This window comes from Harpia harpyja, chromosome 20 (assembly GCF_026419915.1).
Source record: "Harpia harpyja isolate bHarHar1 chromosome 20, bHarHar1 primary haplotype, whole genome shotgun sequence".
NCBI classification, from domain to species: Eukaryota; Metazoa; Chordata; class Aves; order Accipitriformes; family Accipitridae; genus Harpia; species Harpia harpyja.
This window is the reverse complement of record NC_068959.1, coordinates 2,126,228-2,153,175: the sequence shown is the minus strand read 5'-3', so window position 1 is coordinate 2,153,175 and position 26,948 is coordinate 2,126,228. Positions and strand designations below refer to the sequence as shown.

The window sequence follows — 26,948 nt, the reverse complement described above, 5'->3', positions numbered from 1 at the left end:
GATGGAACAGGGGCTTTAGAAATAATGGAGTTTAAAACCACGAAGTCAGAAATCATTTTCTTTACTTTGCCATATAAGCTGCAAGAAATACGTGGGGCTACAGTGAACAGTCCTGAGTCCACTGGCACAAGGGTGGTGCTGGCAAGAGTTGCCAAAACAAAGAATTGGTCCTGCTATGGGGTTAAGGCTTGTCCTAACACGAGGAAAGCAGGTCTAAGCAGAGGAAAAAGCCCAAGAGAAGCCAGATTGGAGAAGACAAGCCACGAACAGGGCCTGCTTCTGAAAGCCGTGAACTCCGGTGTGTGCTAGAGCTGCAAAGGCAGATGCCAGGTCTGCAGCTAAGCAGGCCCTTAGTTCTCCCCTCACTTTATAAGCTATATTTCTATTATAACCTTATGTTTTTATATATGCTATTTATATATGGCATAGCCCTTTGAGGCCCAGGAGTAAAGAGGCTCCAGCAGCAACGGCAGTGAAAGAAATAGCAACAGGGAGCTAAACTGCACTGTTGAAGGCATGACTCTAGCCTGCGGCAGACCTGGGTGGTGGTTAAAGCCTCTCTAGCAGCAGGGGACTAGAGTCTTGCAGGTATTTAGGTGTCTACCATTTCAGAACTTACTTTGGCACAGCGTGGGAGAGCACTTTGGAAAGTCCCAGGACTGTGCAGGGTTTGGTTCACGCATCAGCTGAGTCACAGTACTCAGGGGAGCTGCAAAGTTAGCAGACCACAAAAAACCTGTTACCTACTGCATGAGCAGGCTGAAATGTCTTCCAGAAGAAGAAATGCACTGCAGACCAATACAGTTTATGCAGCAAAGGAAACAGAGCTGAACATTTCCAATTACTGCAGGTAAATTCACATCATCTGCACAAATACAGGGCATGACGGGCTTGCCGTGTAGCACAAGGACACAAAGCCAGAACAGCATGAAAAGCCTTCTCCCCATCAGCTGTCCCACCTACGCAGTGCACATACACAAGAAGAGGCGGAACACAGGCAGCACCGACTATTGCGGTGGACAAGAAGCTGCTCTTGCAGTGCTCTGGCTCAGCTGGGCTTTCCTCTTCCCCAAAGGCAGCTCAGGACAACCCCAGCAGAGGACCACCTTGAGCAGGGGGCTCATCAGCTCCTTGGGGCACATCTCGTGACCTGCATACCAGCCTCACCCACTGATCTCCTCCAGAGTCTCGCAAAGCATCCTCTTATTCTGCCCCGTCTACCTCTTCCACAGGAGGTTGTTGCCCACTGCCCTGAGGCTTGGCAATGGGGGCCCCCACGCACCCCAAACTCACTTCTCCAGTAAGTGCTGTATATCACAGAGCTATACAGACTATTTTAGCTACCCCTCCTGATGTATATTCTCACAACTGGGTTAGAAAGATGCTGTACATATAAAGTTATTTGAAAAACACACACAGAGGTGGAACTAGGAATCAAGAATTTTATTTCATGGTATGAACATGCTCCAGGGACACAATACTGATATATACAGTGTAATGAATAAAGTTTAATCATAAAACAAAGAATAATCAGAAATAAACAGAGTTAGAAAACCAATAAATAGGAAGACAAATTATACAAACAGACTAGCGGGTTTTCCTATATACAGGACCAATGAAGCAAACCATTGAGAAAGGTGAAAGCTGGACATGTGCAGACAGTGTAGTCAGTGAAAGGCACTAAGGACCATTTTCCCCTCTTAAAGAAAGGATCAGGAACAAGTTAAATATGAAGTAATTCATTTACACAACGTTAAACAACATAAAGCATCAAGAACCTTAATGTTAAGGTCGATGTTCTGGACTGAGGGGAATCTTCTGGTAGCAAGATGCAAGGATGAACACACACGATATACATGTTATGGTAATGTGATTTTTGATAAATACTATAGAGCACATACTGACCTGGGATGAGAATGGCTCTATTAAGCTCTTAAAAAAACCCTTCCTCATTAAAACACGTTATGGACCCATTAGACATTCACAGATTGTCCAGGGCTACAGAGAAGGCCCATATGGTAAACCTGCAAGCCAGACTCTCTGGTTTTAAAAGAAAGTTCCCAGAACTTCAACAACACACACCAGTTAAGAGGTAAGCCAAGCTGATAGATCATTATGACCATGATAGCGTTCCATTTTATTTAAAGTCCTCTTGTAAGAGCAGATAATTTGTTCTCCAAGCCCCCGTAACAGGAGATTACAATGAGTTTCTCCAATCTGCCAATTACAAAGCCGTGCAAGCAATTATTTAATAAGTGTTTTCTCTGCCCCAAGGCTCACTTAAATACGTAGAGTAGTATTGTTTTCAGCAGCAGGACTGTAACATTAATTAAATCGTAAAGCATACGCCTTTATAGTTAAGTTTTAAATATTTTAAACGCAGTGTCATGGTTCACAGTGGTATCTTTAAGCCACCGATGTCTGTCAGTTAAAAGAATTTTCAATGGTCTTTCTGGAAGGAGACACTTCCTTAAAAACATATTCAATAAATCTTAGCACAAGACATAACACAAGAGGGAAATACAACAGTTACCCCTGGTTCTGAGAACTAGCACAGGCCAAAACTACATATCTATCTGCTTGGACTGAGAACTGACATAAGCCCTAAGACAAAACAGCATTTAAGCCATTTTCAATCCATCTTGTTTGATGAGAAGTATGTAGCACAAGATAACCCAACTCTACCCAAGCACATTCAAAGTAAGGTCAGCTCTTCAAGAGCAAAACAAGCTACAGCTTAGATTGACAAAAATTCTGGTTATTTACCTCTAAGTGCTAGGCTACAGAAAACAAATGCCAGTGTTTGTATCTTGTATGAACTTAGGTGACACTCCCTCCCCCCCAAAATAGAGAGCAGTATATTCTTCTAGGTCATGATCCTGAAAAACACATTTAAAAAAACAGGGAGAAGCTTACAACCGATTTAGAATAGCACTGAATATATCTCCAGAGCAAAATATGCCCTTACAAGACCAGTTTTAACTATTACAGATCCTGTTACAGACCTGTTAGAGAGACACAAGGTACATCCAGTTAAGCATCATGACAGTAAGAAAGGGCTATCAACTTTTAACTACTCTAAAGTACTTCACAAGAACATTCTGGTAATTGCAAACATGGCTACTAGCAAGAACTCAGGACACCTAAGGAGCTGTCTTGTTCTTTCTGTCATGCTTAAGGACTCAATTTCTCCTATTAGTAATCACAGCTTTTTAAACCTCTAGATAACACTAAGATTACATGGAAGTTACAGCTAATTACCACCACCCTGGCATGGGAGCTGTTAAGATGCCTGCAGCTGATGTGCTCCAGCATGAGTTATAAAGCACACACAATCCAAAGGAGATGCATTTTCTCTGTGACACAAAAGCAATGTATTAAAGTGATATGTGTCTATTAGCAGCATAAATATCAAAGAAAAAGAGCAGCCACCACAAATAAATGGTTATTATCAGAGACCAGAATTTTTTTCCTCTCAGAGCATAGGCAGAAACCCGAGATGATACAGTCTACACAGGAACACAAACAGCATCAGTTATTTCAGGGGATGTTACTGTTCTGGGAAAATTGGGCAATTCACGCCTGTTTTAATACAGGAGAGTCAAATTCATCCTCAGTTTAGAGCACTGGTCCAGTGCCCTTGTAGCCAGGGATGAGAAAATGGAGCCATAATGCTCACAGTCCCAAGGCTGAACTGACCTGGGGGTCACAAGTCCTAGTGTTATAGCATTCCCCTTAAATAATCTCTGCTTTTCAGATTACAAAACAATTCACATACATTTAAAAACTTCCAGCTCAGAAGCATAAAGAGCAGCCAAAGCAATGCTGCAACACAGCCTTAAAAGGAGGAAAAAACCCCAGCTCTTCAGCCTTTGCAAAGGCCTCATTCTCCATAGTGCCAGCAGATCACACACAAATAGACAAAAATAAAAGCACTACTTAAACACGCTTGTTTTCTGTTGCACTTAAACAGAGCATGGTCCCTTCCCAGAAGTCTCAGACTTTTGTAGTTCACTTTTCACCTAGCCAACTACTTACTTTGTACAGCAAGACAGCAAATGAAGGGAAGAGGACTGTGTATTTGATACACAATACAATCAGGTTAATAGCCACAGTGAGGAATATTTAAATAAAAGGGTTTGATGCTCTTAAAGGTTTGCAGCAACCACATTCACAGATCAGTGCAACAGACGACAATAGTGAAAGCTGCCAGTTATGTGCAAAGCAGGGCATAAATCAGATTTACCAGCCTTAAATTTTAGGATTTCATCAACCATTTTGAGCTAACATATCTAGCACTTAAACACACATCTAGAACCCTTATTTTCTATACATTTCAACAAGGATTGCCAACAATAGTTTCCCTGCACAACACGTTTAACACATGGAATTTCACAACCATCATATATACCAGTTTAATATTATGTTAATATAACATACAATATACGGGCAACTAAGGAAAAATACATTTATTTTTTTTAAAATAAAGCTCCATACCAGCAAGGCATGGATTTTATAGCCATGTCAAACTGTGCCATCTCTTGAATTCCATATTCTGGCCAAACCTTATACACTCACTGATTTTTACGGCAATTCTGAACAGGTCACACCTACTGCAGCAGAGAGTCAATGACGGCTCCTGGCTTTGCCGAACGTTTTCTGTTTTGAGAGCAGAAAGGAAAGGGAAAAATAACACCATACACACATCATTATGCTGTCTAAGACAGACTGGGACCAGTCACATTTCAAGTCAAAACTACAGAATGTTACTCTTCCACAAGCATTTGTCAAAACCAACCAAAAATAACCAAGAAAACCCATGCTGAAATCTCCCCCAACAGCACATTACTTCCCAGTTATAACAGTATATGCACTGTCAATGTGTCAGATGTTAAACTGAACCAGAGAACACAGTAAAATAAAGCAAGAAGCTGGAAGAGAGGAATGCAGCAAAAGGGCATCAGAAAAATCCCCAGACAAGTCTTTCTGGACAAGATTTTACTGTAGTGAAGAGATTTTCAGCTTGGTTCTGTCACACTTGGCAGCGGTAAACTTTATACCGTGCAAAATTTTAGCATTTTGTCTTCTCATTAAGCAAATGTTTGAAGACTCATGGTAAGTTTGCATGCACAAACTTAAGCCTTCCCCTGGGTAAATCCCCCATTACATATAGATACTCCAAAGTTCTTCACCTTCTACCCGTCTTGGGCCTGGATCTTCCTTTTGAAGTTCTCGGCCTCTCCAGCTTCATCAGAGATTGCCTCAAGCTTTCTTCAGTGTAAGCTAAGTAAACATGGGAAAGGTCCACTTCAAAGGGCTAAAAAAAAAAAAAAAAAAAACAAACCCCAAAAAACCCCCACAAAACAAAAACATCAGAATCATTTCATACACTGATCAACGGTGCTTTTGTAACACTAGAAAGACTCACATCTTCAAAAGAAAATAAAACCGAAATTGGACAGTTTCCCTATAAATATGCAGTGGTAGGTACAGGCAGCAGAACTTAAACCTACGCAGTTCAATACATGCTTATAAAGAGTCACTCACATCTTTCTCTTTTTTATCCAGGACAGGCGTCTGTTTCCTCATATTGTTTCCTGTATATGCAACACATTTCTTAAAGAAAGAAAGGTCTGTTAGTAAAGTTTACTGTGTACAGTAAAACTGACTACAGCTTTATCAATTTACTTCTGGGCTCAATTAAACTCCTCAGAAGCTTGTGCTAACATTAGCTTGTACATGAGCCAGTTGGCTAGCTTACCAGCTGCCATTCCCCAATGTCTTCATTCCAGTGAACGTAGTTTTCAATCATTTCCTAGAAAGAAATTAGAACAATAATTGTTAGACTTGCACAATCTACCCTCCAGATGCATTTTCCAGAACATACATCCCTGAAGGCCTGGACTAGCTGCCTAAGAACAGTCTTAACCATTCCAAGTTGTTTTTATCAGGACAACTGTATCATGTTCAAAAACCCCTATTTACACTCTGAAGACTACAGAAGAGAAAAAAGACCACTCCCAAATGTATGCATTGGAGTTCCCGCTAAAGTGTGGGTTTCCCATTATGCCAATGCCATTGGGATAGCAATAAACACACATTGTAATATGGGAAAAAGTGAAAGATTAAGGGAAATAACTTTTACATTTTCTATTTAAAAGTGTGCATCATATTTAAGCTCATCATTCATTTTCTGGATAGTGGGGTCACAAAGAAAACAAGAAGTGAAGAGTTCCAAGTTCAGCCTTACTACTCTGTATTAATAGCAGACATTAGCAAGCACAACTTCAAGCACAGTGGAAAAAAAGAGGTTTTGAACAAACCCAGAGCATGGGCTCACAGTGAATATACCAACTAAATACATGGTGAATGTGATTTTTTTTTTTTTTTAAACCATTAGGAAAACATGCTGCAAGAGAACTGAGATTAGTATATCCCCCTGCTTACAACCCCCAACACATTATTCACTGCTTCCCTTAAAAAGATTCCATAACCATGGAATTGTAGCCAAAGTTATCAAAATCCCCCGAGAAATACAACAAAGCCATTCTGCATTTGTTATTCACATCATTGTGCTGGTTTGGAGCCAAATGCACCCACTAACTGATATTCTTCCAGTTGAACTTCAAGCAGAAGTCCACAAGGTTACAAGAGTCACTTGACAATAACATCTTTTCTATTTTAACATCACCTGGTTCTAACAATCCAGATAATGGATTTATCCATTTAAAAGGGCTTTAAACTAGGTTCGAAGGGGGCAAGGGATAAAACTAGGTGCACCAGAGATGAGCCTGGGGGCAGCATGCCAATGTTAGGGGTGGATTCGATGACCCAGCTCAAATGCATCTATGCCAACGCACGCAGCATGGGCAATAAACAGGAGGAGCTGGAAGCCATTGTGCAGCAGGATAGATATGACTTAAGTCGCCATCACGGAAACGTGGTGGGATGACTCCCAGGACTGAAGTGCTGCAATGGATGGCTACAAGCTCTTCAGAAGGGACAGGCAAGGTAGAAGAGGTGGTGGGGTGGCTCTTTATGTTAGGGAATGTTTTGACTGTTCAGAGCTACACGATTCTGATGACAAGGTGGAGTGTTTATGGGTGAGGATGAGAGGGAAAGCCAATAAGACAGATATTGTGCTGGGAGTCTGTTATAGACCGCCTGACCAGGTTGAAGAGACAGATGAATCGTTCTACAAGCGGCTGGCAGTAGTCTCAGAATCGTGTGCCCTTGTCCTCGTGGGGGACTTTAACTTTCCAGACATCTGCTGGAAATACAACACAGCAGTGAGTAAACAATCTAGGAGGTTCCTGGAGTGTGTGGAAGATAACTTCTTGACACAGCTGGTGGGTGAGCCAACCAGGGGAGGAGCCTTGCTAGACCTGTTGTTTACGAACAGGGAAGGACTGGTGGGAGGTGTGGTGGTTGGAGGCCATCTGGGGCTTAGTGACCATGAAATGGTAGAATTTTCAATTCTTGGTGAGGCAAAGAAGGTGGTCAGCAAAACCACCGCTATGGACTTCCGGAGGGCTAACTTTGGCCTCTTCAAGGCACTGGTTGGGAGAGTCCCTTGGGAGACGGTCCTGAAGGGCAAAGGGGTCCAGGAGGGATGGACATTCTTTAAAAAGGAAATCTTAATGGCTCAGGACCAGGCTATTCCCGTGTGCCGCAAGTCAAACCGCTGAGGAAAACGACCGGCCTGGCTGAATGGGGAGCTTTTGCTAGGACTTAAGAAAAAAAGGAGAGTTTATCATCTCTGGAGGAAAGGGTGGGCAACTTGGGAGGAGTACAGGGATCTTGTTAGATCATACAGAGAGAAAGTTAGAAAGGCGAAAGCTCAGCTAGAACTAAATCTGGCCACTATCGTAAGGGACAACAAAAAATGTTTTTACAAATATGTTAACAGTAAAAAGAATACCAAGGAGAATATCTATCCTTTAATGGATACAGAAGGGAACGTAACAACCAGTGATGAGGAAAAGGCCGAGGTACTTAATGCCTTCTTTGCCTCAGTCTTTAATAGTGAGTCCAGTCATCCTCAGGGTACTCCACCTCATGAGCTGGAAGGTAAGGATGAAGAGCACAACATACCCCCCTTAATCCAGGAAGAATTAGTTAGGGACCTGCTGCGCCATCTGGACACTCACAAATCTATGGGACCTGATGGGATCCATCCAAGAGTACTGAGGGAACTGGCAGAGGTCCTTGCCAAGCCACTTTCTATCATCTATCAGCGTTCCTGGTCGACAGGGGAGGTCCCAGAGGACTGGAGGCTTGCCAATGTGACTCCCATTTATAAGAAGGGTCGGAGGGAGGATCCGGGGAACTACAGGCCTGTCAGCCTGACCTCGGTACCAGGAAAGATTATGGAACAGTTTGTTTTGAAAGCACTCACATGGCAAGTCCAAGATAAGAGGGGGATCAGGCCCAGTCAGCATGGGTTTACGAAAGGCAGGTCCTGCTTGACCAACCTGATCTCCTTCTATGACCAGGTGACCCACCTAGTGGATGAGGGAAAGGCTGTCGATGTTATTTTCCTAGACTTCAGCAAGGCCTTTGACACTGTCTCTCATGGCATACTCCTTGAGAAGCTGGCGTCTTGTGGCCTGGATAAGTGCACTATTCAGTGGGTGAAAAACTGGCTGGATGGCCGAGCCCAGAGGGTAGTGGTGAATGGGGTGAAATCCAGTCGGCGGCGGGTCACGAGTGGTGTTCCCCAGGGCTCGGTGTTGGGCCCTGTTCTGTTTAATATCTTTATTGATGATTTGGATGAGGGGATTGAGTGCACCCTCAGCAAGTTTGCAGACGACACCAAGTTGGGAGGCAGGGTCGATCTGCTTGAGGGTAGGGAGGCTCTACAAAGAGATCTGGACAGGCTGGATCGATGGGCTGAGGCCAATTGTATGAAGTTTAACACGGCCAAGTGCCGGGTCCTGCACTTCGGTCACGGCAACCCCATGCAGCGCTACAGGCTTGGGGAAGAGTGGCTGGAAAGCTGCCCGGCAGAGAAAGACCTGGGTGTGCTGGTTGACAGCCAGCTGAATATGAGCCAGCAGTGTGCCCAGGTGGCCAAGAAGGCCAATCGCATCCTAGCCTGTATCAGAAACAGTGTGGCCAGCAGGAACAGGGAGGTGGTTGTTCCCCTGTACTCGGCACTGGTGAGGCCGCACCTCGAGTCCTGTGTTCAGTTTGGGGCCCCTCACTACAGGAAAGACATGGAGGTGCTGGAGCGTGTCCAGAGAAGGGCAACCAAGTTGGTGAGGGGCCTTGAGCACAAGTCTTATGAGGAACGGCTGAAGGATCTGGGGTTGTTCAGTCTAGAAAAGAGGAGGCTGAGGGGAGATCTTATCGCTCTCTACAACTACCAGAAAGGGGGCTGTAGTGAGGTGGGTGTTGGTCTCTTCTGTCAGGTGTCTGGAGATAGGACAAGAGGAAATGGCCTCAAGTTGAGGCAAGGGAGATTTAGGTTAGATATTAGGAAAAATTTTTTTACTGAGCGGGTTGTCAAACATTGGAATGGGCTGCCCAGGGAAGTGGTTGATTCACCATCCCTGGAGGCATTCAAAAAGCGAGTGGACAGGGTACTCCAGGGCATGGTTTAGGGGGCATGGTTAATGGTTGGACTCGATCTTGAAGGTCTTTTCCAACCAAAATGATTCTATGATTCTATGATTCTATGAATGGCACAAACACATGAATGCAACCAAGTTGCACCTGCTCAGCTAAGCCACAGAAAACAAAGGCTCACAGCAGTACACACCAACTCATTTGTGCTACAACTTAACAGACAAGTGTCAATCAGTTCACTGTGAATACCTCATGAAGAGGAAAAGAAGCCAACTCATTCCATCTGTTGGACAGAATAAAAGCTAGAGGGCTCAGCGTGCACAGCACAATCCTACATCACAATCTTAGGTTCTTTGTCTTTACCTGGTAGTCCTGAGGAATGAAGTTGTCTATGATAAGCATCTGAAGGCGAAGTTCCCTGCTCAGCTGCCGAATATTCTCTAGTAATCCTTCAATCTCCCTCTGATGCTCTTGTTGCAGATCTGCCATCTGAAGACAAACCAGGCATTTGAGAGACATCAGAGCTAGCTTAAGACATGGTAACAGCCTAAAAGAGAACAGTCTTCTGCCTATACAAGGTTTTTAGGAAACAAAAGCAAACTCTGGTTAATAAGTACTAGAATATTTCTCTCTGAAGAATAAACCCTCTGAAACGTTCCAGCTCAGAGATGGCTAAAAGTAGCATTAAGTTTTCAGTTTCATAAAAACAAAACTGGCCTTCTGCCAATCCAAGCTCTGCACCAGCTAAGAGCAGATGAAGAGTGTGCAGACAAGTTACATCCCTGGCAAGATTTCAAGGGAAAATATCTGATCCCAAAGACAAAACACACTTTTCATGAAACAGGAACTCTAGATACCAGCCAAAGGACACACTGATCCAGTGACTGAGGAAGAAGTAACAAGGGCAACAGGCAGAAAGGACAGACAGTTAAGAGCAGAGGAGCACTCAGGCTGCTGCAGAGCAGGAGACTGGGCTGCCAGCAGACAACTTTTATTTTGTTTCAGAAATAACCAGTGTTTTTCCTTGAAGCTGGGAATATCTCAGGGTCTCACACCTATCCCCTCTCAACCTGGCTTGGGGAAAAGCTCTACAACATGCCCCTGTGAAGCTCTGACACCAGACTTAATTAGATCTTTTTCAATTACACGAGGCAAACGGACAGCGCAGAAAGACATTTCTAAACATATGGTACTTTTTCCAGTGTTACAAAACTGATGGCTTACCCTTCCCACCTATAGTCCCTCACGTGATTGCAGGCTGAGGGCTTCAGACACTAACCTCTGATTTTGCAGCCATAAGCATGGTCCAAACTTTCTTCAGCTTTTTGGTTTTCCCCTGTGCTTCTTCCTGGAGACTGGTGTACTTCTCCTCGATGTCCAAGCGTTCTTGCTGTGTGCAACATTTAGCACAGACATTCACACATTAACATAATCAAAGAAGCTATCTGCAATAGTATGAACAAGAGGAGAAACTACTTGAACGAAACAAAGCATTTGCCAAGGGCACAGAGACCCGGCTTAGCCAAGCTGGCTCAGATCCACAGTGATCGCAGCGCCCTACAGGTGAGCACTGCCAACACACAGCCTCCAAAGTGGTTCGCTTCTGCTCTGCTTTCAGAGTAGAGCCACATTTCATCCACGTGAGCAATGCCAAGGCACACAACACAGTGTGTCCCGCCATTGCTATTTTCAGACAGCTACAGCATATAACCCCACCTCCTTCTCCTCAAGCTCCTTGCGAAGCTGTTCTGCTCTCTTCCTTCGCTCTTCCAGTTCCATATTTGATTCTTCTAGAAGCTTCTCTTGCTCCTCTGCTTTAGCCAGCAAGTCCACTCCTCCCACAATCACCTTCTTCTCCAATGCAGACAGTTTCTCCAACAGGGACTGGTGCTCTTGTCTAGAGAGACAGGTAAGTGTAAAACTTCCTATCCTACAGTGCTCGCAAGGCAGCAGGTCCAGGTCAGTTTTACAGCCCAGACAGCATTCACAGGGCTGGAAAAACTTGTCTTGCTGCCAAGGGTTTAAGTGGGGGTGAGGCAGTGCAAGTGGATGCAGGGAGTTCCCTGAGCTCCAGCTCCCATCACTTTCTTGCAATCAAAACCAGGTCAGCAGAGAAGTCTCTCCTACGGCAAGTCCCCTCTGTGAGACGCTGCAAGGCACCAGCAATATTACCAGGCTACCCAAGGCACCCCCCCCTCAAAGGGTCTGCCAGCACAGAGATGCCTGGAGGCAGTTGCAGGAATGGAAGCAAGTTAACAGAGATCAAGACAGAGCAGCTGAGATGCAAACCAGGAATGCTGGCTGCTGTTGGAGCAGCCTCTGACAACAGGATTGTCCTATTTGCATGGGCCAGTGTGATCTCAGCAGCTTTTCAGCTCCGGAGTGGAGAACCCCTACACCCAAAATGACACGCTTGTGACAGCGTGCTGCAGGAAACCTGGCTTGCTACACAGCTATTGCCCACTGATCAAGCAGTATAGCAGTATTGCTGCTCTTCACAGGTCTCCAGGGTTTGGAGGATTCATTTATGTTTCTAGGCTATCTTGCACAACTAGTTAAAGTTAAGAGAAGAAAGAAGCAGCAAAAGGATAGTTTGTCTTTTCCATCTGCTCTAAACTCTGAAAGCAGAGTAAGCTCCTCTTTCATTTCAATAGCAAGAGCTGATGTTCAGTTTATACAAAGTTTGACAGGCACCTCACTATGCATCTCCAGATATCCATAACTGAATTGTAGATTAAGGAAGGAAAAAAAACACACGACCACACAAACTGCTCAGAGCAGGGTACTCACTGAGCTTTAAGCAAGTCTTTTTCTCTCTTCTCCAGTTCAGCTCTGGCTTTATTTCTTTCTTCTTCTTCCATATCAAGCTTAGTTTCAAGAGCTTTTCTCTCTTCTTCAATCTTTGCTTGCATCTCTACCATCTTATCAGGGGAAACTTTCTTTTTGCCTTTGGAAGAGATAGAGAAAACAAATTAGTTCACAGAAAGATAAGACAGCCTCTGTATCACAGCATTTTTTTTTCAAGTTCAGATTCAGTAGTTGCATTTAACAAAAATTAATTTAATTAGATATCAGCTCCAAGCTGTGCACAACTCTGTTTCAAATCCCATTCTAACATTGACCAGTTGTCACAGTTCCTACAGAGGAGGACTGCTATATAACACTATAACACAATGACCCCAAAATAGAAAGCATAAAGAACACTTGGAGAAGGAACAGTGCCAAAAGAAAAGTCTGAGCTGGAAATTCAGATGTTCTAACGATGTAGATTAGGCCAAATGAAGGAAAATGGAAGACTGCCTTGATCTACAGCTACAAGAGCTAAGCTACCAAGAGTTACATACTCAAATTTCACATTAGCATCCCCACCACACCCCTCATTCATTGTCCTCCTTACAGGTTTACCTACTGCAAAGTGAGCACGTAGACATTTTACGAACGCACTACTATGAAAATACAGAGACTAGAGAAATTCAGAACAGCCCTATGAAAAACAGGCAATTAAAGAAAAACTTTTTTATGGTATTTGATCTATGTAACAGTGATTACCTACAGATTTGAAAGTACTGAGGTTTGCTGTGACTTAATCAACTGTCTATTTACATCACTACTACTGGAGCAAACCAGGTGCATTTCATTGAGGGTTACAAAGGAAGTGGCCAGAGCAACTCATTGAACCTATCAGCCTGAAGGGTTGGTCCCAAACACCTGTGATTTTGAACAAAAGTGTGAGGCTGCTGCTCTTGGAAGTCACTCCACAAGTCTTGAGTCAATTTTCATTGTAAACCCAAGAGTGCCTAAGGCAGGTGAACACAGAGATCCTTGGGGATTATTTGGAGTGAGAGCAAGCCCAGCCTACATAAATTTCCTCAAATTCACAAGTCTCCCACAAGTCCTCAATCTCCCTTTATTCACTACAAGCAAATTCTTCATTTTCTTGTTTTGCTCTTCTCCAGACATGGAAAAAAAAAAAACCAACAAAACCTACAACGTAGAATCCAGGTGCCTATAAACTAACAGAAGCCATCAACTGTCAAGGGACTGTTTTTCACAGTGACATAATTCACATGGTCAGAACATGCTCAAGGAAGTTACTCGGTAAAAGGCTTCCCTCTCCTCCAGTCTTCATGGCATTCAGCTTTATTTATATACATGTATGACCTCTAGCAGACAGACAAAATGCAGTGTATTTGTAAACATGCATGCACATAGGTACATATCTGTACACATGTTCACACACACAAGAGAATTAATTAGTCTTGTGGCAAGGTAAGGACTTCAGCACTACAGCAAACAGTGTCTTAGTTTTTATCTGCTAAACTTTGGAATCGGATAATAAGCACTTATTTCTGGATTTGTGGTGGAAAAAATCTCTCTAATTAGTCTTTGAGTGAGAAGCTTTCTCAAAGTGCTATACAGAGCTCATCATATAAAAAAAGGTAAGCCAGATAAAGGCTTCTTACTGCTAGTACACAGCCCTATATATTCTCAGTTTAGGAGAAAAAGGTGAACAAAACCAAGTTGTAAGACCCTTTCAAAAGCTCTGCAATTGTATTATAAGAAGGTGGAAATCAATTACACCAACCTGCTTGATCTTGTATTAAGAAGTAGAAAGCAAATCGCAGAGAGGCAGCATACATAAAAAGAGGAGGAAAGAAAATATATTATTGCTTTGATCATTTTGGACAAAGATCATCAGCATCAGAACAAACATTAATTCTATACGCATGTTTCTAGAGTAGAAAACACAGGATAATCATCACTAAAAAAAACTCCATTAAAGCAAACATTAATGCATCATGATTTTGTGCTAAAGCAGAGCAAGTTTCTGTACTTCAGAGTGCTTTGCATATCCAGGATAATCTTCAGCTCACTCTTGCATTCTTCTGCCCATTCAATGCAATGCAGAATCTAAATGTAACATTATGAGCCTGCCGCAAAGATCATGCCCTAAGAAACAATTAAAGAGGGTAGATTTCTTCAATAAGAGACTTAATGCTTCCCTCCCGTCCCCCCCGCTCAAGATAGCCAATTCTGTTATATTACCTGTAAAATATTAGCATACAGAAGACTCGTTCTAAGTTTTAACCAAGTTTCCAAGCCAATTCTTTGCAAGATACATGACAGTTGCACATAGGGAGTCTCAGCACAAGATTTCTCCATTTAATTACACAGGGTGTTAGTAGGTTAATTTGCAGTAACTGATGCTTCCATAGAGGTATATAGCCAGCTTTGGTTATTCAAGCAAGTGCAGCAAAAAAGGCAGGACAGGAAAGGGATAATGAAAGACACCACATGCAGAAGGGTCACACTTGAGGACAGTTAATATCCCAAACCACAAACAGCCACGCTTATCCTAATCGCCAAAAGCCCAGTCCAACTTCCACAACCGAGCTGCCTGCAAACTTGCAGGAGATGGACTCATCCACCCACTGCCACATCAGCAGTTTGCTATTAACTGTCCCCATCCAAATAAAATATCCAGGTTTCAAGCAAGCTTTGAAAGAGCAATTTTGAAGCAAGCAGATTTCCAAGCCTACCATCATATGACCCACCAAAGGTCTCCTTTAGGTTGTGATCCTTCTTAACCTGCTACCATACTTTATCTGAGCTGATGCTTTCCACTAACATAACTAGTATAAATTTGATTGAAGTATAACTATATAGCAATACTTTGCAGACTCTCTCCACACAGAGAGGAGAGTGGACTGCATCAGCACAGGATAACCACAACAGTGGGTGAAGTCCCTACAAGCCAAGTCCCGAGATACGATTTATTTCTTCAGTCATCACTAATTGACTGTAGGGTTTTTAAAGGGACAGAGCCCTCTCTCTGACCAGGAGCAGACCAGACTTTCCTCACTGCTAGACCAATATCTAGATCCCTTGTTCTGAACTAAGTCCCACAGTGACCAAGAACTTAATGTCATGGGGCAGTTAAAAAAAACCCAACCACCACTGAGGATTTGTTTTTTAAGTATCTGCCAAAATAAAGCCAATTAACCAAGTATTCCCACGTTTTCCTTGCAAGTATAAACCTTGTGTTGCTTGATCATTGACTGCTCCATTCATTTTCTCCAAAATTAATTTTGAGAAGGCAGAGTCCAATATAACATACCACAACCCATTTCATATGTCTTGCTGTCCTTTTTATGAACTCATATTGCAGCAGCTCCCATAAAGTTAGCTCAGACTTTTTCCTGATATTTTAGAGGGAGTGTTTAACACAGAAGTTGCAAACTTTTTTTAACCTATTATTTCTCATTTGTCTTTGAATCTTGCTCAAGCAGCATACTAAATTGCTTCCTATTCTCTCACATATCTGGTTAACAATGTGCACATTGAACAACTGTTTCAAGCATGGAAGCAGCAAAGAAAGGAAAGGCATGCTTTAGCGAAGTTAAGAGTTCAGGTTTATCTTTCCAACGGACATAGCGGGGAAGAGTGCGACATTGCAAAATGGAGTGTACAGATTATGGAAAGGCCAAAGCTTAAAGGACTTAAGAGCTCCCACTCACTAGTGAAGGACTTATCCAGAGGTTTCTCTATGACAGAACATGTGGAGTCTGAACTACTGCTGCTGCTACTGCCTGGAAAACAGAAATGCGTCCCACAGAAAAACCCAGAAAGGAAGAAACATGCAGATGGGAAGTTAGTTCTAAAGGAAGGAAACCCAGAAGGGCCAGAAACCTACTTCAAAAAGGCACAAGTTCCCATTAAGAAGCATTTGCTAGGATCCCTCCCAGACAGCTTGCAAAGCCACCATTTCCCAGCACAAAATAGCATGCTCAGAAAGACACTTCAGTTAAAACCCATCTGAACCAGCCTACAGCTTAAAACAACATGCCAAGGCAGCTTCCATTTCAAGCAACAACAGCACAGAAAACCAGATCATAGTGGAGAAGGCTGTGGATATCTGCAGTAGCAGAGGATTCAGTGACCAAGAGTCCTTTCCAGTCTTATGTACATGGCAATGTGCACTTTTCCCTCTGGAAGGCAGAATCAGCTTACACAGGGACAGTTACTGTGCATACTTCTGCTGAGCAGCACCCTTACGTAACTAGAGTAGCCTGTCTGGAAGTTGAGTAAGTCAGAGTTATTTGCCCTCTACTCCTTTCAGGCAGCATTTTGAAGGTGGTCTCCTCTTGGGAGGAGATCTGGGCAGGACTTGGTTCTTGATGGCGATAGTGGTCAATCTTTTCGCTTCTAGAAATTACCAAAAGGTGAAAAATGAAGTTGTTACCCCTCTCACCAAAGGTATGACAAAGGTCATTTACAACTCTACTTAGATACCAAAATGAAGAGAATACATCTAAAGCAGGAATGCTTTAACAGGAATTTTTTAAAAAGATGTGGGTGCTTCAGGACAGGAAAGCAGTTTGAATGTCAAAATTACTAGAGAAGCTGGAAGTTGAGGTGTAGCACTGGGCTTGACTTCTCTACTCCCCATGAAGAAACATCAGAGGGGTTCTAGGGGCATAGCAAGCTCCCTGGAAGCCACAGCATCCCATGGTACACAGTGACCTGCAGTTCTAGGTTCAGCAACATCCCTTGGGCTTTAGATGTTATGCAGTAGTTTAACACGGGTGTAGAACAAAGCAAACTTCACCATGGGATTTCCAGAGTGCTCCCAAACAAGGGATATGCAGCTCCCATTCAGCTTTTCAGCTCGCACAAAGACATCCAGAGGTCAAGTTTTTTCCTTTATCAACATAAAATAGGACACCAGAAAAGTCAGTTCCTGAACATCCATAAGACGGATGAATCCTTTGCCTAAACCACAGCCAAAATTCCCCTCCAACAATTCCCATGGTTATGAAAACCTACATCTGCCTACCACTGGTCTTTGGTGTCTTCTTCCTCCCACCTCTATGAGCAGGGGAAGTTCCACACCACCAGTCACAAGCCATACACAGACACCTTGCAGCAACCAGGGAGCCACCACAAGCAGAACTACCCAAGTGGAAGCAGATACTACACAGGTTCAGAGCTGTCCATCTACAGAGACGGCACCAAATAGCTTCGTTTCTAGGAGAGGCATGATAATTGCAGCGGCAGTAGGGCAGCTCTACAACTGCACTTTTCCCCACCTGGCTCTGGCTACAGTTTCTGACACCAGCTCCTGGATAAGAGGGGACTGGTGGCACTGACAGGAATCTCTACTGCCTTACCCCGCCGTTTCTTCCGCTTCTCCCCGTCCTCTCCAATCTCCCCATCATCATCTTCATCCTCCTCTTCAGAATCACTGGTCTCAGAACCAGATATCTCTTCCCCTAGAACAGAAGAGCATGTTTTTTGATGCGCTTCATATCAGCTTGTTACTGTGACAGCAGCATTTGTCCAAACCCAGCAGTGTCTGACATCAGCTTATGAGCATCTGCAGAAATCCTTAACTGTTGAGCAGACAGACAGCTTCCCATGGCTCAGGAAACTTAGGGAAAATCAAGATAAGCAATCTAATGCTGTGAAGCCAGCTTGTATATGTTAAAGCTCAAGTGGATGCTTTTCATGCGAAATAAAGCATCCTTGCACTGCTGAAGTATTAAGCTACAAAGTTTTCCTAGCAGGATCTCCCCATACATCCTCTTCCATCACAGATAGAAGAGAAAATGGTCAGATGAACAAAGTACACACAGACTTGCTACTTAATTTTACACCTGTATACATGAAGCTAAATGGCTGTTAATTGAGAAAAATGTCCAGTTTCACAAATGTTTATCATTGTTGCCATTGCAGACACAATGCTCAGATGTTTCAGGCTGAGTTTGGAAACCAAATTGAATAGAATCCAACATTTAACATCCTGGCCTCCCAGTAACATTAGCAATCATAAGACCTATTTTTTTCTGTAGCTTAGAGTCTAAAATTTAAGAAGCCACCCTCAGCCCACCAGGGATGAAACAGCTACACCCAGCTCCCAACCCTTGAAGAAGGCATTACTGACCCTTTCCTGCTTCTCCTGAATGGGGCAGACTCCAAGCAGCAAGCCATGTTGGAGTTACTGCTACAGCTGTTCTGTGCTGTGAGCATCTCTCTGGAGAGAGATGTTGTGCCAAGGTCACTGTTTAGTAAGCATCCCTCTGGCAGGGTCCTTCAATGTTGATGGACTAACAGTGTCACAGGGCCATGAAGTTACAGGGTTTGAAGAAGCTTCTTGTTTCTCTATGCATTGTTTGAAAGTCAGCCCCAGTTCTAGCTCCATAGATTTGGTTGATTTTTTTCTCCCCAAAAATGCATCCCTCCTCCTCAAACAGGGAAAACATTTGACCTTTCGTTACGGTACATTTTAATTCCCTGCACGGTGTCCAGCTGGGCTCCTGCTCACCGGGCTCACCTCCCTCAGCCCAGAAGCCATCACTTATCCCAGTGCCAAGTGCCACCTAGCGGGCAACCCCGGGCCCCCGCTGGGCCACCACCACGCTGCCCTTGGGACACCTCTCCTGGAACCAAGCATGGCAAACAAAACCAGGACACCAGCCTGCACCAGCTACCAAACTCGTGTGACCATCTTAAAATAGCAAAGAACATTCACACGCAAAAAGAATGAGCATTGGTATGGAGAGAAACACTAGGAGGAAGGGAAATCTCACCTTCTTCCAGTTTTTTCTTAAGCTCTTCAATTTCTTTTTGAAACTGGCGGAGCAGAGCATCCTTGGGATCTTCATTAATCCTGGCCTTGTTCTTTATGTTCTTGGCTCGGTTTGCATACCTGAGAGTGCTGATAGTCTCATCGTAGTTGTAGTCTGCTGGTCCAATGTTTGCACACTGTGACACATGGAGGACCGAGCATCAGAGCCCAGAACAAGTAATTTCAGGCACTCATCCCCAGCTCTGCCAGTCTCACACTGCTACTCTTTCCCAAGCTTTCCAGCTGCTTCTACACCAAAGCTGCTTTTGGCTACCCAAGCACAGCTTCCATTTGATCTTACACACATATGTACACTTGCACTGTGTTCAGAACCTCATCTGTACAGAGGCAAAGAGAAAAAGATAGAAAAAGATGCACACAGAAGGTTCTCTCAGCTGCGAACAGCTCTGAAATAAAGAGGTAAACTCCAGGCTGTTCTCATGGCAAAGTCACTATGCTATCCCTGTAAAAATGCAGCTCAATAGCTGGCACTGGAAAGGGCACCTCTCAGCTTACCATCATGGTTTTGGAGTTGCCCCCCAGAGAATCCTGAAGGAGCCGTGTAAGTTTGGAGTTTCGGTAGGGCACATGGGTACTCTTGCCATCCACCAGCGCAGAGATAACGTTCCCCAGTGTGGAAAGAGAGAGGTTGATCTTAGTAGCTTCCTTCAGTCGCTGCCCCGTGGCTCCAGTTTTTGCCTGTCTTTCAGAACCCTGGAAAGGGAACAGGAAGCAGAAGCAGGAGTTAAAACAGATCCTCTAATACATCTCCCTCCTCCAAATAGGATCAGCTACACCTGAAGTCTTGCTAGCAGCCATGTCACTAACCTCCTCATCCATTATGAGAGAACCTGGATAAGTACCTCAGACATTGTTAAAGAGACAAGTCAAACAGATCTTAACTGAAGCTTTCAGTGCTAGCAAATTCTGGATTGCTCAAAGTAATGCAGCTGGGAAAAAGGAGATTTTGTCCCCATGAACAAAAATGTTATGAAAAGCAAGTCAGCAGTCATGAGGCACCTCAGCTAGAGCTGCTAAGCACCATCTCCAACCTTTCCTATCAGCAGATCAAGGGAGAAAAGCAACACTACAATTATTTTAGAGTTTGATAGAGCAACCTAAACATACATCACGTAAATAAAGTTAACATGCAGACACTGAATGCCTTTAGTCTCCCCTTTCCCACATCTTCTCCAAGGAAAGATACTCCAGTGTAAAGTTTGGGCTAAAGACACATTTTATCAGTACAATTACATTGGTTCAAAGCGAGTGACAGAGAGAGGGAACCTGCAAGTGATGAACTGCATGGTCACAACCCTCAAAAAAAAAAAAACAACCCAACTCTTGCAAAGACCTAGTTCTGCTGTCCAGAGAGCTCTTTCCAATGTAGTTTATCCATTTAATGATTAATTTATAGAAGCAAGAAAGCCCTTTTACTGGGGCAGGCTCTAGCTACACTGAAGACTCTTCCTGGTACACCTCTAATTTAAGACCCCAAGTGAACACTTCCTAGAAGTCGAATGTCAAACAGAAGTCTGGGCTTTAGCTGTGAAACATGGGACATGCCACTTACTGTGCCTTCAGCAGTGCATACATGAGCAGCCATACCCACCATGCATTATGGCAGACCTAGGTGGTCCTACTTACAGCAAGATCAACGAGATGCAGTTTGCCCATGCGCACGTGCATGTTTCCATCAACCCCCTTCTCACTGCACTCAATAGTGATAGTGAAGATGGCGTGCGAGCGAGAGCTGTGCTCATTCATGTTTGTGGCACCAACAGAACCTTTGAATAGAGAGAAAAAGCAATGATGTCTTCAGAAGGAATCACATCCTCCTGTAACACTCTTCCTGCTCTCAAAGGAGACTTATCCCTGCCTCTTTACCCAAGCTTGTTTTTCAGAAGATGGAAGAGGGATGCTCAGACTCAGCAGCAAACTGTATTCTTGTGCACTGAGATTGTAGCACATCTCCAATCTGAACTAGCAGAAGCATTACAGCCTGCTGTAGCTCTAAGCCAACCACAGACTGCCATCCCAAGAGCAGCAGTAGTTCTCATTTGTTTCTCTACGGCTACAAAGATCAGTAGCCTAAGGTATTCACAGCTGATCCCTGAAAACAGTTGTATTTTGAGAAATAAGAACACAGCAATCCATGCCAAGAGCAACAGTAGTCAAAACTTCAGGTCATAAAAGGATCTGAGCTTGCTAAGTCTTCCAGAGAACAAACCACAGCACAGGGCTAGTTGTTCATACTGATCAGAACTGAAGAGGGGAAAGGACCAAGACACACACTAGTAGTTCCAACAACACTGACTGCCCTCATTGCATCCTGCCCTTTGCCATTTCTCCCACTGGCACTGGCTGATGTGGGAGGCCCAGCCTTCTTCACCTGCCCCTGCACAAAAGGAGGTTGGGAGGAAATATCCTTTTTGCACTGCTCAGCTGAGTAATCTCTCCAGCATTAGGACTAGGATCTCTGTCATGGTTTAAGCCCAGCTGGCAACAAAGCACAACATAGCCGCTCACTCACTCCTGAGGGAGAGGACTTCTCAACTCTTCCCCTGCTCCAGCATGGTGTCCCTCCCACAGGAGGCAGTCCTCCACAAACTTCTCCAACGTGAGTCCTTCCCACAGGCTGCAGTTCTTCATGAACTGTTCCAGAGTGGGTCCGTTCCACAGGGTTCAATCCTTCAGCGTGCGCTTTCCCACAGAATCACAGCCTTCTTCAGGGTACTCCCCAGGCTGCAAGTGGGCATCTGGTCGCCCACTCACCTCCACAGGCTGCAGGGGGACAGCCTGCTGTCTCACCACGGGCTGCAGGGGCACCCCCTCCTCCAGCACCCCTCCTCCCCCTCCTTCACTGACCTCGGTATCTGCAGAGGTGTTCCTCTCACATTCCAATCTCCTCCCCCGCTGCAGGTTTCCCCTCTTAAATCTGTTCTCCCAGGGGCACTACCACCACTGCAGATGGGCTCAGCCTTGGCCAGAGGTGGGTCTGACTTGGAGCCAGGGAAGCTTCTAGCAGCTTCTCACAGGAGCCGCCACTGCAGCCCCTTCCCCACTACCAAAACCCCACCACACAAACCCAATACAATCTCTTACTGTGGTCTCATAACCAGACCTTTGTTCTCCCTGAGCTATAAACCTGCCCACAGCAAGGCTACGTACGGTTCTTGTGGCCAAGAGTCATGATTCTGTCCATATCATCTGCATTGTTTACGACATAAGCTGAAAGGTCTTTGATATAAACTCCCACATCAGGCCTCTCTTTAACCTAAGAGAGAAACAGTTTAGACCGAGCATCCTTAGGAGATCCCCGATAGCAATTTTCAGTGGTACTATAATAGTACAGTGATTTACTCCTCCAGGTTCTGGTTTGCACATAAACCACTCCAACACTCAGAATCAGAGCAGCTAAGGAATAAAGACTCATGCAGGACAACATTCCCCTGGCTTCCCCTGGTGGCAAATAGTGACTTCAAATCTCAGTCTCCAATTCCTAGAAAGACTGCTGAGGGGCCTTTGGGGTGGAACTGCAGACACCAAACTGACTCAGATGGAACAGCCAGTTTCTCCCTATGCAACTGACCGGGTGGAAGATTCAGAGAAGTCAGTAGTGCTATCCAGCTACTGTATCTTAAAGGAAATAGTACATGGGCTGAGGAGCCCAACCTCCCACTTCCTTTCCAGTGCTTCTCTGGTCTTTAAAATACAGTATCACTCACTGATTCAAAACAAACATCACATTCAGAACAGCAGGCTCACCTCTAATCTCTGTGTCTGGTCTTTTCCTAGCAGGTCCCGCACTTCTTCATTGTAAATTTCCAGGTAAGACACACGCACTAAAAACCTGAAGACAAACAGCTGGGTAGCTTTCTTAGCAAGACATTTGTTGAAGTCCAACAGACACCATCACAGAGTGCAAAGAAAATGCAGTGATATACCAACACAATCCTGCCACCCCATCAAGAACCGCCTAAGTAGGAGTCTTTCACCTAGGGCCAGGGGTACCATTTCAGTTGCCATTGTCATGGTCAGGCTCCTGCTACAGATGGACACAAAAAAGACAGAAGCAGTGAAGAGAAGCTGTTTACCTTGTATCCCCCTCTGCCTTGGCAATGTGACCAAATATATGGGCAAAGGAATTGGGAATGATGCCTCTAAGCTCAGGAACTGCTCGGACCCCTTCCATGGTGAAAGTTTTGCCTGTTCCAGTCTGGCCATATGCAAAAATAGTACCTGAAGGATAAGAAGATATGTGAACAAACTTTAAGAAGTTGCTAACTGCAGTTTTACTTCATTCCTTCTTAGCCTGATGGCACTAAACCCCTGCTATTGTTACAGAGTTTAAATTTTCCACCCGCTCCAGAAGATACCGTACAAGACTAGGAGCAACAGAAGTGCTGGACAACCACAGCAAACAGGGCTGAGCCATTGTTTTATCCAGCCTGCAAGATATCTAAGAAAAAGTCAGCTTGTTTTTAACTGTGCAGAGTGATTAAAGTATTGAGTGCTAGTACACTTAGGTCTCACGCACAAATAATTAAGGCAAGCCCAATTAATAACATGGTCAGGAAGATCATTATATACCAACTGCAAAACCAACTATTGCTAGTGCTCTAAGCCACAGCAGAAAGAAACAGTGTGAGGCTTCTACAACACAGGCCACACCACAAGCCCAGTTCTGAACCTGCAGAAGCAGCTACAATTTGGACTAGATAATCAGCCTGCACAGGAAGACATCCAGAAAATTTACTGAGATCCCAGACTCTGGTACTCCAGAAATATAGTGGTTCTTAAGTTTAGCATAGCACTGCTGAAAACTCAAGTTTTGATTGTCAAGCCACTGACATTACAGTTCGGAAAAACTGAATTATGATCAGCTAAAACCTGGGTGTGTTAGCACAAGAGCTTATTAGGCATTTTACAAACCTTTAAAGACTTTGTAATCTGTCATTGTTTATAGCATACTGTTATGGAAAGCAGTAATTTGCTTCCTTACTAGCATCTGCTTTCCTTTACATAATACATTTACATGCATAACAGACACACATACAAATCATGGTCATACTCTTCCCAGCTGTAGGAAGCAACAAATTATCTGTGGGGTAGGGCAGATGTGTTTAACTAGTCATCTTAGTTTAAAACAGCAGAGGAGAAAATGCAGCAGTTATATGCACAAGTCTGGTATGCATACCTAGTTACTGCAGGACCGTGGCAGCTGCCTGGTTACTGAAATTGTACAGTGAAGAGCCGCTGAGAATTCTGATAATGAGATAAAGTGCATATCTTTTGCAAACAGAAGATACTGAATAAAAACATACAGCTAACTGACCTCAGCTGAGTCTTGCTCATCACCAATCTCCCACTGTTAATGATCATAGTAGGTACAACCACCAAGTACTCAGAACAGCAAGTACCTTCAGGCTTTAAGTTAAGAGGCCACAACAGAAATAATACAGGGCTATAGCCCTCAGAAGGTGAAACTCCCTTAAATAAGATCAGCAGGAACTCTAACAATGCAAAGAATAGGAGATGGGATCCTTGACTTAAAAAGCCAAGGGACTTACCATTGTATCCTTCTAGGACAGAGTCAATAATAGGTCTGGCAGTTAAATTATAGACATCCAGCTGTTTACTCTCTGGTCCAAACACTGTGTCAAACGTAAACGTCTTGGGAGGCTCATTAGATGAGTCTGTTTTATGAACAGTTATAGTTCCTCTCATTTCATCTACGTTGACTGCCATTTTGTAGCCCGTAGCTTTCTCTCGTTCATTAAGAGGCCGGCATCGAACAACAACCTTGACATTATCACAGCTCTCTGGCTTGTCCAGTTTCTCAGGCTTGTTGATCTATAATTATTAAAAAAGCAAAAAGAATACAAAGGTTGTAACACTACTGTTAACATACATATGTGTTTAAGCACAAACACTGTTGAATCAACTCAAGCAGATGCATACATCTCCATTGGATCATGAACTTGGGGACTTACAACTGGAACTGGTTTATAGTTGAAGTTGAGAGAATAACGTCCACTTATTCAGACAATGCAATCTTCTTCTGTTTGCCAACGTGGAAACTGATTGAGTAAAACTTGAGAATTTCACATTCAAGATCATCTATTAATTTCTTAAATTAACAATTTCATGCTTGCAAACAATCTGCAAGCAGTTTGCTGGAAGTAGGTGCAGCCGTGCCATTCTTTTACCTTAACACTGAGCACACTCTCACCGGAGCCCACAAGTCTCAGACCTTACAGATGACATAAGCAGATACCAGCGAGCACTGGCCAAAGGGAATTCATTTAAGTTACAAGCTTCAGCTTACTTGCTGAATTTTAAATTTAATCATTTAGAAAATTCAAATGCTGTATTATGAAAACTCACAAACCTTTTCTTTCACAAAGTAGTTAAATACAAATTTATGAAGCACCACCGATTAATTTGATGTCACATGCTGCTTCTCCTGATTAAGTAAATCTAAACCCCATCTGATCTAGTAAAGCCTAAGACACTACCCCTGGTGACAGGTGCCACAGCTGAGCATTTAACCAGTTCCAACGCAGCTACCTTGGATGTCAACGAGAAACAAACCCTGTTTCCAAGCGCCTCTCCCACCAGCTGCCACCTGCCTAGATTCCCCTCAGGCCTCGGCAGAGGCCAGAAACAGCTTCTGTTGTTCTGGTGAAAGCAGAGAACTGATTAGTCTCATCTCGGCGGAGAAGGGATCCTACAATCCTACTCTACCACCGCAGGTGCAAGACAGTTTCCGAAATCAGCTACAGAATTAGCGAGTCACGACGAGCCACACGCTACCTCTCCCTTGCACCGTCATCCACAGCCTCCCAGAGGGAAGCAGGCAGGCTGAAAGGCTGCCGGAGCCAGACCCCAGCCCCGAGCAGACCCCCCCACATCCCTCCTACCTGCCGCTTCCCCCCCCCCCCCCTCAGGGCCATCTGCCTCACCGCGCCTTTGCCCCGAAAAGCAGCGGGCCGTACCGGCGCAGTAAGCCTGCGCAGCATCCCGAGGAGGCTCGGGAGCACAGGCGAGACGCCCCTGCGAGGCGAGGCGAGGCCAGCCCGGCCATCACCCCTTACTGACAAGGGGAGGGGGGCCGCCATCGCCGGACCCCCCCGCAGCCCCTCACCCCCCCGGCCCCCCTCAGCCTGACAGGGCGGCACACGCCGCCCGCGATTCCCCACCCCACAGCGCAGGCGGCTCCCACGCCGAGACGTGGAACGGGAGCAGCGACCGCAGGGCCTGCGCACCCCCACACCCGCCCGTCCCCCACACCGGGCGCCGCGGTTCCTGTCAGCGACGGTTCCTGTCAGCGACGGGCCGAGGAACGCAGGAACCGGACGGCACCGGGACTGGGCCACCGGCCTCAACCCCTCCCCGCCTCAACCGGCCACCAGCGACTCCCCACCGCGCACCCCGAGCGCGGCGGCCGCAGACCCGGGGCGGCGGGGGAGGCTCACCGGCATGGCGGCGGCGCGCGGGCAGGGAGCGGCGCCGGGCGCGAGGCACCCGCCGGGCGGCACAACGGAACAATAACAGCACCGCGCCTGCGCCCGCCCCGAGCCGCCCCGGCCCGCAGCCAATCCCCGCGCGCTGCGGAGGCCGCGCACCCAATGGCTGGCGAGGAAAGGAGGGGCCCGGCCTTGCCCCTCGCGGCCATAGGTGAAAGGCGCTAGCCAATGACGGGTGGAGGGCGGGGCGTCGCCATGGGAACGGCGGGGAGGGGGAG

General features: G+C 45.0%; 1 protein-coding gene across 4 annotated transcripts; it reads right to left on the bottom strand.

Annotated features, from left to right (window-relative positions):
* Window positions 1-45: 45 nt before the first annotated feature.
* On the bottom strand, window positions 46-26,759 carry KIF3A (kinesin family member 3A). Of its 4 annotated transcripts, XM_052816529.1 has the most exons (19): window positions 26,635-26,700; window positions 24,772-25,054; window positions 23,296-23,440; window positions 22,967-23,051; window positions 22,370-22,475; window positions 20,846-20,985; window positions 19,715-19,912; window positions 19,161-19,335; window positions 17,742-17,843; window positions 16,089-16,160; window positions 14,156-14,164; window positions 12,361-12,517; window positions 11,287-11,467; window positions 10,850-10,960; window positions 9,934-10,059; window positions 5,762-5,815; window positions 5,548-5,616; window positions 5,193-5,317; window positions 46-4,659 (listed from the first exon to the last, which is right to left on the bottom strand). In XM_052816529.1, the coding sequence occupies exons 1-19, from the start codon at window positions 26,683-26,685 to the stop codon at window positions 4,611-4,613; spliced, it is 2,238 nt and encodes a 745-aa protein (XP_052672489.1). In that variant the 5' UTR covers window positions 26,686-26,700; the 3' UTR covers window positions 46-4,610. The 4 variants fall into 4 exon arrangements, with proteins under 4 accessions (XP_052672489.1, XP_052672487.1, XP_052672486.1 ...); XM_052816527.1 differs by lacking the exons at window positions 14,156-14,164; window positions 16,089-16,160 and having other exon boundaries at window positions 26,680-26,759; XM_052816526.1 differs by lacking the exons at window positions 14,156-14,164; window positions 16,089-16,160.
* Window positions 26,760-26,948: the final 189 nt, after the last annotated feature.